Source organism: Ranitomeya variabilis, chromosome 4 (assembly GCF_051348905.1).
Source record: "Ranitomeya variabilis isolate aRanVar5 chromosome 4, aRanVar5.hap1, whole genome shotgun sequence".
NCBI classification, from domain to species: Eukaryota; Metazoa; Chordata; class Amphibia; order Anura; family Dendrobatidae; genus Ranitomeya; species Ranitomeya variabilis.
In genome coordinates, this window is record NC_135235.1 from 113,900,655 (window position 1) to 113,915,494 (window position 14,840).

General features: G+C 45.3%; 1 protein-coding gene across 2 annotated transcripts in view; it reads right to left on the reverse strand.

Annotated features, from left to right (window-relative positions):
• The window catches only part of NPFFR1 (neuropeptide FF receptor 1), a 336,406-nt gene that overhangs the window by 175,090 nt on the left and 146,476 nt on the right, over nucleotides 1-14,840 (reverse strand). For both annotated transcript variants that reach the window (XM_077259148.1, XM_077259147.1), the window contains exon 2: nucleotides 2,567-2,872. In XM_077259148.1, the coding sequence (XP_077115263.1) occupies nucleotides 2,567-2,872 (306 nt within the window). The remainder of the gene's footprint in view (nucleotides 1-2,566; nucleotides 2,873-14,840) is intronic.

Consider the following 14,840-nt stretch of genomic DNA (forward strand, 5'->3'; position numbering starts at 1 on the left):
TGGCTGAGAAAACTGCAAATTATGCAAACAGATAATCAGAGGTAACAAATTAGATGGCGGAGACAGAACAGTGTCGAAAAAGACAGTGGACCAAAAATGGTAATTTGAACACATATAGGTTATAGCCACATGAATAAATAAAGCCCCAGGTGACACTAAAGAAAAAATTGTCAGAAAAAATCATTAAGAAATGTTTTATGATAAGATATTTTATGTAAAAAAATATATAAATGCATATATATATATATATATATATATATATATATATATATATATATATATATATATATATATATATATATATATATATCTCAAAGCCACCAGTATTTGCACAAAAAAATTAAAAAAATAAGAAATAAAAAACACTAGATTGTATTCATATGCACTAAAAGTATAATAAATACAAAGGACAGTGCTGGCACAAAATAGGTGCAAATATAGGGTGAATAAAATGTTTGGGTGCAATAGCAGCAGCTCAGGGGAAATAGAGGGAACTTATACTTTAAGGTACGCCTGTCCAAGTACAGCGCACACCCCGACGCGTGTTTCGGAACTGAGTCCTTTTTCCTTTGACACTTTATTCATCCCATATCTCCACCAACTTTGGAAAAGCACTGCCACTTTGTATTTATTACTTATTTATACTTTTCGTTGTCTCTTGTTCATGCACTGCTGTAGGGTCACTCTTTGGCATAAGCCTGTTACACTAATTAACTCCTTATTGTACCTGATTTAGTACATATGAATACACTCTAGTGCTTTTTACTTCTTAGTTTTTTAATGTTTTTGATCGAGGTTTTCTTTGTTCGGTTTCTTCTAATTTTCGAATGGTCTACCATTCATCCACCTAGCAACTATATATTACCTACACTATATATATTGATTGATGTGTCTGCAGCACCCCAGGTGACCGGCTGCTGCAGTAATGTTGCTTTTCCTTCGAGGAGGGTAATGTCATGCTCAGAGGCAATGGAGTTCTCTTCACCAGGTAAGGCACACACATACAACACATTCTGAATCCAGGCCAGGAGGGGGAGCTCTGCACCCAGATTCAGGAGGGCTTCCCTAGGCTTTATGTATCCTGACCTGGAGGAGGAGCTAGAGCAGTTGTTCAGAGACACTGAAGTAGAAGGAAGTCTGGAACTGAGAGCAGACAGAGAGGCCTGGCAGCCACAAGGGAGCTGCAGCCTCTGGAAGGACAGGTAACCTGGAAGGGTTGAATGTGGAGTAGCAGGAAGGGAAGGAGCACAGGAGAGGAACAGAGCTCAGAGGGGAACAGTGGCAGGACACCCTCAGAGCTGAAGCGCAGTAGCTAGGAACCGGGAGCCCAAGGTTTTTGTGGGACTCTAGGACACAGAGCAGAACTGGAGGGCACGACACTACACGTTAACTGCCCACATCATGCCTGAGACGCAGCAGCACCTAAGGAGCCCAGAGCATGTTAGAGTCCCTCAATCTGCCCATCATGTAGGTACCTGTCCTAAGACAGGGGGAGATTAGAGGACCCTGTAGGAAGCTTCAGGCAGCAGGGACCTCACCTTTAACGGCACTAGTTGGAAAGGCTCACGGACCTCTACTGGAACAAGGGAGCTCTTCATTGCCTCTAAGCCGGCCGGACCACCATCATCCATGCCTGGTACCCTGGACTGTGGCCAGCAACATACAGTAAACCAGGTAAAGACTTACAGCTTGTCTCCTCCATTTATTTACTGGCTATACCATTCACACCCTACACCATAGGACCCCTGGGGACCCCGCTTCACCTGTGGGAAGTGTAACATCTGTGCTGCCGCAACTTCCCCTCAGGGGACCCCTTCAATGTAGCGTCGGTCCTACTACTGACCGAACTCCACAGGTGGCGTCAAACTTTTTCCCCTTTAACATTGAGACCCAGGGCCACGGACCGGGTCACAGCCATCATGACATCCCACTGCCCTGTGGGCGACTCATGTCACTTTCTGATATATAGGTTTTGCTATGTTCAGTTTGTGTCAATCGTAACAGACGAGAATAAATAAGAGCGACATAACAGTTTTTGCAGTTTCAGAAAAGGTTGGATTCTGGAGATGCTTTTAAGATGCAGGAAAGGAAACAAGAGCGAGTGGTCAATTGGATATAGGGAATTAGTCTTTATCTCTGACCTGTCTGGTGTGTTTCTTGGTTTTCATGATGCAGTTTGATCCCTAATATTCTCAAACAAACCTCTGAGGCTTTCACAAAACAAATGTAGTTATACTGACAACAAATTATACACAGGTTGACTCAATTTACTAATTATGTGACTTCTGGAGGCAATTGGTCACAAATACAAATGCATGTCACATTTTTGAGATTTATATTTTTAAAATATTTAAAAAGCCATGTATCATTTCCTTAACACTTCATGAATACTTACTACTTTTTGTTGGTATTCCACATAATATCCCATAAATACATTGAAGTTTGTCCATGTAACGTGAAAAAAATGTGGAAAAGTTTACTTTTCCACAAGGCACTGTAAATATGTACAGATGAACATATGAAAGCCTTTGACTGTTAACATAAAAGTGCCATTGAGGTGACTTACCCGTGATAAGATTGTCCACCAATGTAGTTGGCATGCAGAAGATCCCCACCAGTAAATCGCTTATGGCTAAGTTCAGAATGAACATGTTGGTCACGGTGCGCATCTGCCGATTCTTTAGTACAATGAAGCACACCAACATATTTCCAATCATACACATAAGAAAGATGAAAGTGTACGCCAAGATAAACATTGCTGCAATTGTTGAAGAGTGCTGGTAGTAGAAGGAGAATGTCAGATTTTCCCTGGATATGTGCGTCTGGTTGCCAAATCCTAAAGAACTGATGTTGAAAGGTGGAACAATGGGACCTAAGGAAAGAAATACAAAAGTCAATACATTGATTCTTACAGACTGATTACATTAATAAAAGAGCTTTTATAGATTCATCATTTTCAATTGATGCTTTTATCCTCAGCCATGTTTTAGTATAACTACATCTTCTTTTGATGTTATAGGTTTAGTTTAACATGTTTTTTATCCTGGCAAATTCACCCTACATGAAAGCATTATATCAATTCTCTTGTGCAGAATGCAATCCTACTTATACAGCATTTTTTTTTGTTTTTTTTTCAGCCATAATATAGCCATAAAAGGTTTTGTTTTATAAGGTATGACAATTGCTCTCATGGGATTTGAAGGTAATTACATACATTACTATGTAATTTACATTTTGTAAGTAGAAAATAAAAACACAAGGTGGAAAAAATATTTGCTTTTATTCCATTTTTTTCCCTCCTTTGTTTTCAACTGCTTCTTCGGAACCCCATAACGAAGCATAACATTTTTATTTTTCCATAGATGTATATGTTTTCTGGTAGTCAATTAATGTTTTTCAATGGTGAAATTTTGGGGTACATATATTTAACTGATTATCTTGTATTATTTTCTGGGAATGGCTTACTGTATAAAACAGCAATTCACCCTTTTTTTCTTCACTATTATGATGCTGTAAAAAAATCTGTTTAGCTTGATTCTATGATGATACAAATAGAGTGATGCAAAATGTATAGTTTTTAATGTTTAACCCCTTAACAACATGCGCCGTACATGCAAGTTGGAAGCAGGGGTATGGAGGAGGCTCATGAGGTGAGCTCAACCATACCCTGCAGGTTATGGCTGTGTGTTACAGGTATGTAAGAAGAAGGACCGTACTGGGGTACCTCTCTTGCACCGGGTGCGGAATGGTCGGGGCCAGTGGCGGATCATAATGATGTCAATCTGGGTGGTAGCCCAGGGCCCAGTGGTGTGGGGGGGCCCTGGGCAACTGCTCAGATTGACCGCCGCCATCAGCGCATTACTGCCCTGACTGGCGTATGGGCACGGTGGGCAGAGGGGGCCCGCATCGTCTCATCTGCTCACCGGGCCCCTACCAGCGCAGTGGCAGTTTAACGCTATTGACGCTATTGAGGCTGGCAGCTGACGTCAGCCACAGCGCGCACGTCGCCGGTGTCTGATGTCATTGTCAGTCGCCGGTGAGTGCACGCTGCTGGAGGGAGCTTCGCCGAAGGAGCGCGGACATGTTTTTTTTATTGCGAACGGCAATCCGGGGGCCCGGGCCAGAATGTTGGACACTGGGGGCAATATGCTGGACACACTGGGGGCAATATGCTGGACACACTGGGGCAGAGATGCTGGGCACACTGGGGGCAATATGCTTGACACACTGAGGGCAATATGCTGGACACACTGGGGCAGAATGCTGAGCACACTGGGTGTAATATGCTGGAGACACTAGGGCAGGATGCTGGACACATTGGGGGCAATATGCTGGACACACTGGGGGCAATATGCTGGAGACACTGGGGCAGAGATGCTGGAAACACTGAGGGCAGGATGCTGGACACATTTGGGGCAGAGATGCTGGACACTGGGGACAGGATGCTGAACACATTGGGGGCAGAGATGCTGGACACTGGGGGCAGAGATGCTGGACACTGGGGGCAGAGATGCTGGACACTGGGGGCAGAGATGCTGGACACTGGAGCAGAGATGATGGACACTGGGGGCAGGATGCTGGACAAACTGGGGGCAGGATGCTGGAGACACTGGGGCAGAATGCTGGACACACTGGGGGCACTATGCTGGAGACACTGGGGTAGATTGCTGGACACACTGGGGGAAATATGCTGGACACACTGTGGCAGAATGCTGGACACACTGGGGCAGAATGCTGGACACACTGGGGGCACTATGCTGGAGACACTGGGGTAGATTGCTGGACACACTGGGGGAAATATGCTGGACACACTGGGGCAGAATGCTGGACACACTGGGGCAGAATGCTGGACACACTGGGGGCAATATGCTGTAGACACTGGGGCAGATTGCTGGAGACACTAGGGGCAATATGCTGGGCACACTGGGGCAGAATGCTGGACACACTGGGGGAAGGATGGTGGACACACTGGGGGCAATATGCTGGGCACACTGGGGCAGAATTCTGGACACACTGGGGGCAGGATGCTGGACAAACTGGGGGCAGGATGCTGGACACACAGGGGGCTGAATGCTGGACACACTGGGGGCAGGATGCTGGACACATTGGGGCAGAGATGCTGGACACTGGGGGCAGAGATGGTGGACACTGGGGGCAGAGATGCTGAACACTGGGGACAGGATGCTGGACACATTGGGGCAGAGATGCTAGACACTGGGGGCAGAGATGGTGGACACTGGGGGCAGAAATGCTGTACACTGGGGGCAGGATGCTGGACACACTGGGGGCAGAATGCTGGACACACTGGGGGCAATATGCTGGACACACTGGGGCAGATTGCTGGATACGCTGGGGTAATATGCTGGACACACTGCGGCAGGATGCTGGACACACTGGGGCAGAATGCTATACACACTGTGGGCAATATGCTGGAGACACTGGGGTAGATTGCTGGACAAACTGGGGGCAGAGATGCTGGACACACTGGGGGCAGGATGCTGGACACATTGGGGGCAGAGATGCTGGACACTGGGGGCAGAGATGCTGGACACTGGGGGCAGAGATGCTGGATACTGGGGGCAGAGATGCTGGACACATTGGGGGCAGAGATGCTGGACATTGGGGCAGAGATGCTTGAAACTGGGGGCAGAGATGCTGGACACACTGGGGGCAGGACTGAAGACAGATGGGGCAGGATTGGAGACACGGGGCAGAATGAAAAACATGGGGCAGGATTGGAGACAGATCATGCAGGATCATGGGGCAGGATGGATACAATGGAGACTGATGGGGCAGGATGGGGAGATCATATGGGGCAGAATGGATACTCATGAGGGCAGAGGATGCGAGAACATATGGCTGGAGCCAGGAATGGGACACACGGGGGCCAGGATGGGGAATATTATTACCATAGGGGCTAATTAAGGGATATTATTACTGCAGTGATGTATTTATTTTTATTTTTTGAGGACACTGTTTTAAATGGGGGTACGATCCTGTTACTGTGTAGAGTGACACTATGTTGCCTCTTTTTCTTCATGTGGTGTAATGTAGAAGTTAGGAAAAATTAAGTAATGTGTTCTGCAAGCGGAGCTCGAGATAACTGTGTTATTTCCTGCAGAGACGCGTCCTGGCTGGATGAAGTGATGGTGGTCTGTGCTGGATGAAAGATGAAGGACTTCACCTAGAGACGTCACTGGTGAGTCAGCGTTACCTATACACTGACACTATACACTCTATACTATATACAGAGGTCCTGTGTATAATGTCACTGGTGATCAACCTATTACCTGTACACAGACACTATATGGTGACTGGCACTTATGGTGATAGTATTGTTTTTTTTTTTCTTCCTAACTGAAGGGTAAATTGACTAGATCAATGGATGTTTGACAGGTTATAGTTTCACACAGCAACTATTTGTCTGGAATAATCTGGTTCAGGTATATGATAACCCCGTCGCATGACCCCATCACATGACCCCGCCACATGACCGGGGGGCCCACAGTGTCTGAACAGCCTGGGGCCTTGGCTACCCTTAATCCACCCCTGGTCGGGGCTGTCACCTTTGTTGTCTGGGGGAAAGCTTAGAAACCCAGACTGATCTTTGCACTCGACAGCAGGGGGGTTAATAAATCTAAAAAGGACTGAACGCACGAAAAAGCAGACAGACTTGGCAGGAGCATGCAGCGCGCAGCAGGGAAAGTTTGGTGTTCTATCCTCTGAGCACCGTGACAGCGCAGGCCCGCGCTATAGTATCCCTGCTGCCACTTACAGACACTGTGACCGGAGAACTACCTTTTGATGCTGAAGGTACCCAATGCAGTGGATTACTAATTACCACGCGTGTGCTGTCTAAGAAAGACCGGGTGACTCACCGAAAACTGTTCCCTCTCTCACCCGCATACTTCTGCAGAGCTTCGTTCAGCTCTAGCAGTGTTGGAGACTGCACTTCACTCTGCAATCCGAATCCTGGACCCAGGACCACACACAAGACGTCGAGGACACACCGTCACCACCAGGAGCCGGATCATCAATGCCTGCAGGATGACACTGGATACATCACGTGCTAACAGCGTTAGCACCACCATTTGAACTTAGTACTCTGCAGCCAGGAAGCCGTCAGACTGATAAGTTAACCTTTAATGAACAGTTGCTACTAGTGTTGAGCGATACCGTCCGATACTTGAAAGTATCGGTATCGGATAGTATCGGCCGATACCCGAAAAGTATCGGATATCGCCGATACCGATACCCGATACCAATACAAGTCAATGGAACACCAAGTATCGGAAGGTATCCTGATGGTTCCCAGGGTCTGAAGGAGAGGAAACTCTCCTTCAGGCCCTGGGATCCATATTAATGTGTAAAATAAAGAATTAAAATAAAAAATATTGATATACTCACCTCTCCGACGCAGCCTGGACCTTACCGCTGTGAACCGGCAGCCTTCTTTGCTTAAAATGAGCGCGTTCAGTACCTTCCATGACGTCACGGCTTCTGATTGGTCGTGTGCCGCTCATGTGACTGCCACGCGACCAATCAGAAGCCGTGACGTCATCCCTCAGGTCCTAAATTCCTAGAAGGGAATTTAGGACCTGAGGGATGACGTTGCGGCTTGTGATTGGTCACGTGGCGGTCACATGAGCGGCACGCGACCAATCAGAAGCCGTGACGTCATGGAAGGTGCTGAACCCTCTCATTTTAAGCAAAGAAGGCTGCCGGTTACTACCAGGGCGCGTCCGAGGGTGAGTATATCCCTATTTTTTATTTTAATTCTTTATTTTTTACATGGATATGGATTCCAGGGCCGGAAGGAGAGTCTCCTCTCCTCCAGACCCTGGGAACCATACACTGGGAACTTCCGATTCCGATTCCCGATACCACAAAAGTATCGGATCTCGGTATCGGAATACCGATACCGCAAGTATCGGGTATCGGCCGATATTTGCTGTATCGGAATGCTCAACACTAGTTGCTACACTTATTGCCATTGTTACCTCCCTCAGCACACCTATTGTGCTCATATCGTCTGCCATACCCCTGTCCCCCTATTCTCCTCCCTGCTTGGAGTATTCCCCTGTTCAAGTAAAAAATAACGTTAACCCTTGCTTTGCCTCCTGTCTGTTACTGCATCCCGCTACCTGCTCACAGCTACAACCTGCCTCTAGCACCTGCGGGTGGAGCGGATCTCTGCTGGAGATTGATACCCTATTAAATTACACTTTCAAGCTCTGATATCGGCATTTATCAAGTGCCTGCATGGGGGCGAGTCATTCCATGCTCCCATCAGTGCGCCCGGGTCGCCAATGGGTTACAGTGACAGCCAGAGGTCTATTGAAGACCTCTCTGAGCTTGTCATTATGGCACTCTAAGCATGTGGCCATCATCAAGGGAAATTGTAATTTGTATTATATACAGCACAGCAATGCTGTGGCATTGCGGTATACAGCACAAGCGATCAGACGATTGCAGATTCAAGTTCCCTAAAGAGACTAGCAAGAACAGTGAAAAAGTAAAAAAAATTGTGAAAAAAATAAATCAAAGTTCAAGTCACCCCGGGTTTTGCCTCATTAAAAATAAAGATATCGCCGTGTTCAGAAAAGACAAATAAAATGAAAACGTTACATGGCTCTGAAAATTTGGACGCAACCCCCTAAATTTTGTTTTGCAAACTGATTTTTTTTTACAATTAAAATAATAAATAAACTGGACATGTTTGGTATTTCCGTAATCATACTGATGAGTAGAATCACACTGCCAGGTCATTTTTAACACAAAATGTACACAGTAAAAAAAACAATGTCAGAATTGCGTTTCTACCACAATTTATCCCCACTTGGAATTTTTGCCTGTTTTCCTGTACAGTATGTGGTAAAATGAATGGTGTCATTCAAAAGTACAACTTGTCTCACAAAAAGACAAACCCTTATATGTCTATATGGACAGAAAAATAAAAAACTTATGGCTCAATGAAGAAGAGGAGGAAAAAACAGAAGCAAAAATGGACATTTGTCATGCCGTGAAGGGGTTACGTATAATACAAACATGTTTTAAGAAAAACAAAGTAATTTTATTTTATTCTCATCAATATGTATATACAGCTCTAGCTAAAATTAAGAGACCACCACATCAAAACCGTGTCATGGGCAGCCCAATCTCCAGACCTGAACTCCATTGCAAACCTCTGGAATGTAATCAAGAGGATGATGGATAGTCACAAGCCATAAAACAAAGAAGAACTGCTTACATTTTTGTGCCAGAAGCATTATGAAAGACTGGTGGAAAGCATGCCATGAAAGCTGTGATTAAAAATCATTGTTATTCCACAAAATATTGATTTCTGAACTCTTCCTCAGTAAAAACATTAGAATTGTTGTTTCTAAATGATTATGAACTTGTTTTCTTTGCATTATTTCAGGTCTGAAAGCACTGGGGTTTTCTTTTTAATTTTGACCATTTTTCTTTGTCAGAAAAAAAGTGCTAACTTTATTGCTTGGAAATTCGTAGATTGTTGTCAGAAGTTTATAGAATAAAAGAACAATTTACATTTTACTTAAAAATATACCTATAAAGAGAAAAATCAGACAAATTCAACATTTTGCAGTGGTCTCTTAATTTTCGCCAGAGCTGTATATGTTTATTAGTACTATTTTGGGGTATATATAACTATTGATTGAGTTTTGACTTTTTTAGGGGTGCAATGCAAAGACTCCTCAGCAATTTCTATATTATATTTTGTATTTGTTTTTTTTCACTGCCTACTGTATGGCAAGAGTAATAAGTTTGATCTTATACAACAAGTTATTCTGATTGTGACCATAAATAGTAAACTGTTAAAAAAATTATAAGGGGAAGAAATTTTTCTTTATTAAATTTACATACAGTTTTTTTGTCTCCTTATGGGACTTGAAGCAATATATTTTTCATCACTTCTATAATTCTCTGAAATATGATGTACATCTTTTTATAGGATCCAGCTGCATGAACGCATAGATGGTCTGCGCTGCTGGAGTAAATCAATTCTTCAGGAATGATGAGAATAATGTTTTGTATTCCCAACGGGTTTCAGCGGCATAACGGAGTCTTTATAAAATGATAAAACCAATCGAGTTTTGGTGCTTTCACTTTATAAAGATGCCGGTATGGCATTGAAATGTATTGTGAATAAAAAAAAACCTTATTCTCATTATCATTTCTGAAGAATTGATTTACTCCAGCAGCGCAGCCCACCTATGTGTTCATCCAATTGGATCCAATATCTCCTGGAGGATTTGCCCACCACCCATATGGAAGATGGCAGCAGCAGCAGTCGTTTTTCTTCATAGGAGTTGTGCCTGTCACTACTGTTGCATAGTTTGGTCGCAGAAGAAACTTGTGAGAGTAGATTATATGGGGCAATTCAACTTTTATCTTCACAGAACATGAGGTACATGCATCAGCTTCTTAATACAGCATAACAGGAAGTCTGAAGGACCTTTTACCAGAGAGAAAGAGAAACCAAAGTACAACAAGAATATGCATTACATTCAACTAAGCATATAACAGTAACAACATCGCCATCTACTGTCAGAAAAGTGTAAACTCCTCCTACACACAAATAAGTCTGTATCTGTTGCATATCTGCCAACAACTACTACACCAGATGAGGGTAACCAGCATCTCCTACTCTCCCTCCATAGGGTATCACCCTATTGTGCATTCTGTTTCCCACTTTTAGATTTAGTCAACATTTTCTTAAATGCATAGCAAAGTATAAGGCCATGACTATGGCAGCAGGGATCTTTTGTCCAGATCATGGCTTCCTTAACAAAGCATCAGCCATTCACAATCATGTTGCAGGGGGCAAATGAGATGAAATCGGGTGCTTCATCCTTCTTTCAAACCCCTTAGATGTCAATACTAAGTTAGGGATAGTATTCAGCTTGTTCTCTCCATTTCAGCTGACCTGTTAATAAAATGACTACCTTTATGCAATACTGGTGAGAGTCTTTATCGCCATTCTAGTTCTCCATCGTTCTCACCACCATTGACTCCCGAATGTGCCACCCTACGTTATGATCTCCCCAACTGGACTGTCGCTGGATGCTAAGAGTATCTTCTGAAGAGAAGGACGCTTGTCTTCTCATATCTCACTGCCTACTCCCACCTACATAGGAGAAAAGAGACAGCAGCATACAGGATGAACTATAAAATTCAAAGAGGTCCAGGCACATAAATCTAATATTACGCATTTCAGCCCATCCCAGGCTTTCATCAACATGTGCACATATCCTAACTACAGTGTCTACATTTTATTTTGATTGTCAGAGTGAGAAAAGCTTTACTTTAAGGTTCTGTTTATATTAGCAATTTGCATTTGTATGGAGCTAAGAAAGTTCACTAATATTGTGTGGAGACATAGAGAAGCACTATTACTGCTTAAAGGCACAGATTGGGGCACTATGGCCATGTGAAGGCACATGGGGACGGGGCACTATGGCCATGAGAAAGTACAGGGGGCACTATGGCCATGTGAAAGCACACAGGGGGCACTATAGCCATGTGCAGGCACACAGGGGGAACTTTGGCCAGGTGAAGGCACACAGGGGGCACCATGGCCATGTGAAAGCACACAGGGGGAACTATAACCATGTGAAGGCACACAGGGGGCACTATGGCTATGTGAAGGCACAGAGAGGGACTATGGCTATGTGAAAGCACATGGGGGAACTATGGACATGTGAAGGCACACAGGGGGCACTATGGCCATGAGAAGGCACAGAGAGGGCACTATGGCCATGTGAAGGCACACAGGGTGAACTATGGCCATGTGAAGGCACAAAGAGGCACTATGGCCATGTGAAGGCACACAAGGTGAACTATGGCCATGTGAAGGCACAAAGAGGGCTCTATGGCCATGTGAAGGCACACAGGGGGAACTATGGCCATGTGAAGGCATAGAGAGGGAGCTATTGCCATGTGAAGGCACACAGGGGGAACTATGGCCATGTGAAGGCTCAGGGAGGGCACTATGGCCAAGTAAAGGCACACAGGGGGAACTATGGCCATGTGAAGGCATAGAGAGGGAGCTATTGCCATGTGAAGGCACACAGGGGGAACTATGGCCATGTGAAGGCTCAGGGAGGGCACTATGGCCAAGTAAAGGCACACAGGGGGAACTATGGCCATGTGAGGAAGATACTATTAATGGGAGGAGTACGTAAGGAGGGTACTACTACTGTTTGGGGAACTGGAGGGCATTATTCCTGCCTCGGTACTTTGGATGGTTAAAGAGCTGAGTTTTTTGTAGAGGTTTGGGAGAAGTGGGCAGGGTGTTGGAACAGCAATATCGAATATGTTTATGCATTCCATTTTACAGAGAAACGTCATCATGGCAGCCTGGGCCAAATGGAGCAAAAACATAGAAATAAATGATCAGAGAGAACATTACTGGTGAGTGGTGACTTACTGGATTTATCTGTACAGTACACACATATACAGTCTGGATACTGCCTGTGCATAACTGGTCATAACTGGTATCTACTACCATAAATCCCCGTATAGTGGTAATATTTCTGTCACAAAAAACTGCATGAGACATTTATATTATTTATACTTAGGGGAGGTACTTAAAGGAAATCTATCATAATGTTTTTGCCACCTAACGTTAGAGCAGCAAGATGTAGAGACAAAGCCCTTGATTACAGCGATATGTCACTTACTGTGCTGTTTAGTGTACTTTTGATAAAATCTGAGTTTATTTGCATGAGATTATCACTAAAGGACTAGTAAATCTGCTACCAAGTAGTCCTTTATATTCTTGAGCTCTATATAACCCTACCCCCACCATTGATAGGCAGTTTTGTGTTTACACTCTACAAAAGCAGAAAGCTGTCAATCAGTGATGTGGGTGAGGTTATGCAGAGCTCAACATTTAGAGAACTGCTAGATCTGCAGCAGATAAAACAGTAATTTTATCAAAATGACAGCAAGCAGTTCTGTAAGTGATGCATTGCTGGAATCAGGGTCTCTGCCCCTACATCATGCTGCTCTCAGATAGCGTAGCAACAACCTAGTGATAGTTTCTCTTTAAGAAGACATCCATCAAAGGGCCTGTCATGCCGTACTGTCTGTTTCTGGTTTTCGGCATGACAATGCACATGTTTGCTTTAACCATTGGATACTGATGGCTATTACCTGAATGGAGCCTTCTCAGTTCCCTGCTCTGCTGCGCAGCCGTACATGGTGGTTAGGTCTTTTCTGTGTAGGACCATCCGCATTTGCGGTCCCTGGTTGCTGCTGTGAAGCTGTCCGCGGGTTGTGAGGTCATTTGCAGCTGGTGCATGACTTTCCACGTGAGTCAGTGCATGCAGTCACAGCCTGGTGCCCTGAGCCTCAGATCTTGCACTGATTGTGCTGTAATGGTTTCTTTGTGTGCTAAGTGCGTGGTCGGCCACACCTCCCCTGCTTTTATCAGGGTTAAGGTGTGTACTTGAAATGCTGTCCCCAGCCAATTGCTGAGGGGCAGCTCCTATATAAAGTTCCCCTGCCCTATGGGCGGGGCCTGAGCTACTCACAAAGCTCCTGAACTTTGCTATATGTGTTTTGTGTTCCTGCACCTCTCCTGTCTATGTTTTGGTACCAAAGTCCTTGCCTTGATTCCTGTTTTGTCCTGTTCTGGCACCTGTCCTGGAGGCGGTATATCCAAGCCCGAATCCTTGATCCTGTTCCTGTCCTGTACCTGAACCTTTCTGAACTGTGTCTGCTGTGATTATGTTCCTGGAATCCCTCTGCATCTGGAGCCTCACTCCCAGTGACTTTGAGTCTCTTGAAACTGGTGTTTCTGCTGAGCATCTACTACTTTGTGCTCTGACTACCATGCGGTGTTATCCCTGTCTGGCTCACGTCCAGTACGGCGGTGCTTGCACCATCACTCTTGAGTTCCTTCCTAGGTTTGATGCCCGGAGCCTGACGACCGCAGTCTGGAACCTGATGACCGCTGCCTGGAGCTTGGAGCCTGATGACTGGTGGTGCCTGTAGGTCATGTCGGATGTCTGGAACCAAACGACTCCTGTCTAATGTCTGCCAGTGACCCTGGGTCCAGATGTCCTGATGTCCTGTCTGTACTCTGATGTCCTGCCTGTGTCCTGATGACCTCATGGACCCTGATTTCCTGATGTTCTCGTGTGTCCTGATGTCTTACCTGCATCCTGATGACCTCATGTACCCTGATGTCCTTCCTGTGTTTGATGACCTGGGCTGCCACGCCAGTGTCCCAGCTGATCACCTGGGCTGCCACGTCAGTGTCCCAGATGTTTATCCGGCATTCCTGATGTCCTGATGTCTTACCTGCATCCTGATGACCTCATGTTCCCTGATGTCCTGATGTCCTTCTGTGTTCTATGTCCTGATGTAACTGATGACCTGGGCTGCCACGCCAGTGTCCCAGCTGATGTCCTGGGCTGCCACGCCAGTGTCCAAGATGTCTATCCGGTATTCCTGTGTCCTGATGCCCTGCCTGTGTCCTGATGTCCTGAGGTCTTTCCTGAGTCCAGATGTCCTGATGTCCTGTCTGTATCCTGATGTCTTGCCTGTACCCTGATGTCTTGCCTGTACCCTGATGTCCTGCCTGGGTCCTGATGCCCCGCCTATGTGTGCCTCGGTGATCCGTTGGTGCCTTGGGGTCCACTGGGTGGTACCCTTCTGGAGTTGTGGAATCGGGAGCCTGACTTCATCATGTTTTGTTTATGTACTATGTGACTTTACTTTAGTAAACTTTACTTTCTCTATACCTGAAGTTGTGCGGTGTAATCAAGTCCTACGTGTCTCTTTCTTTGTCCACATGCTCAGCTGCCACA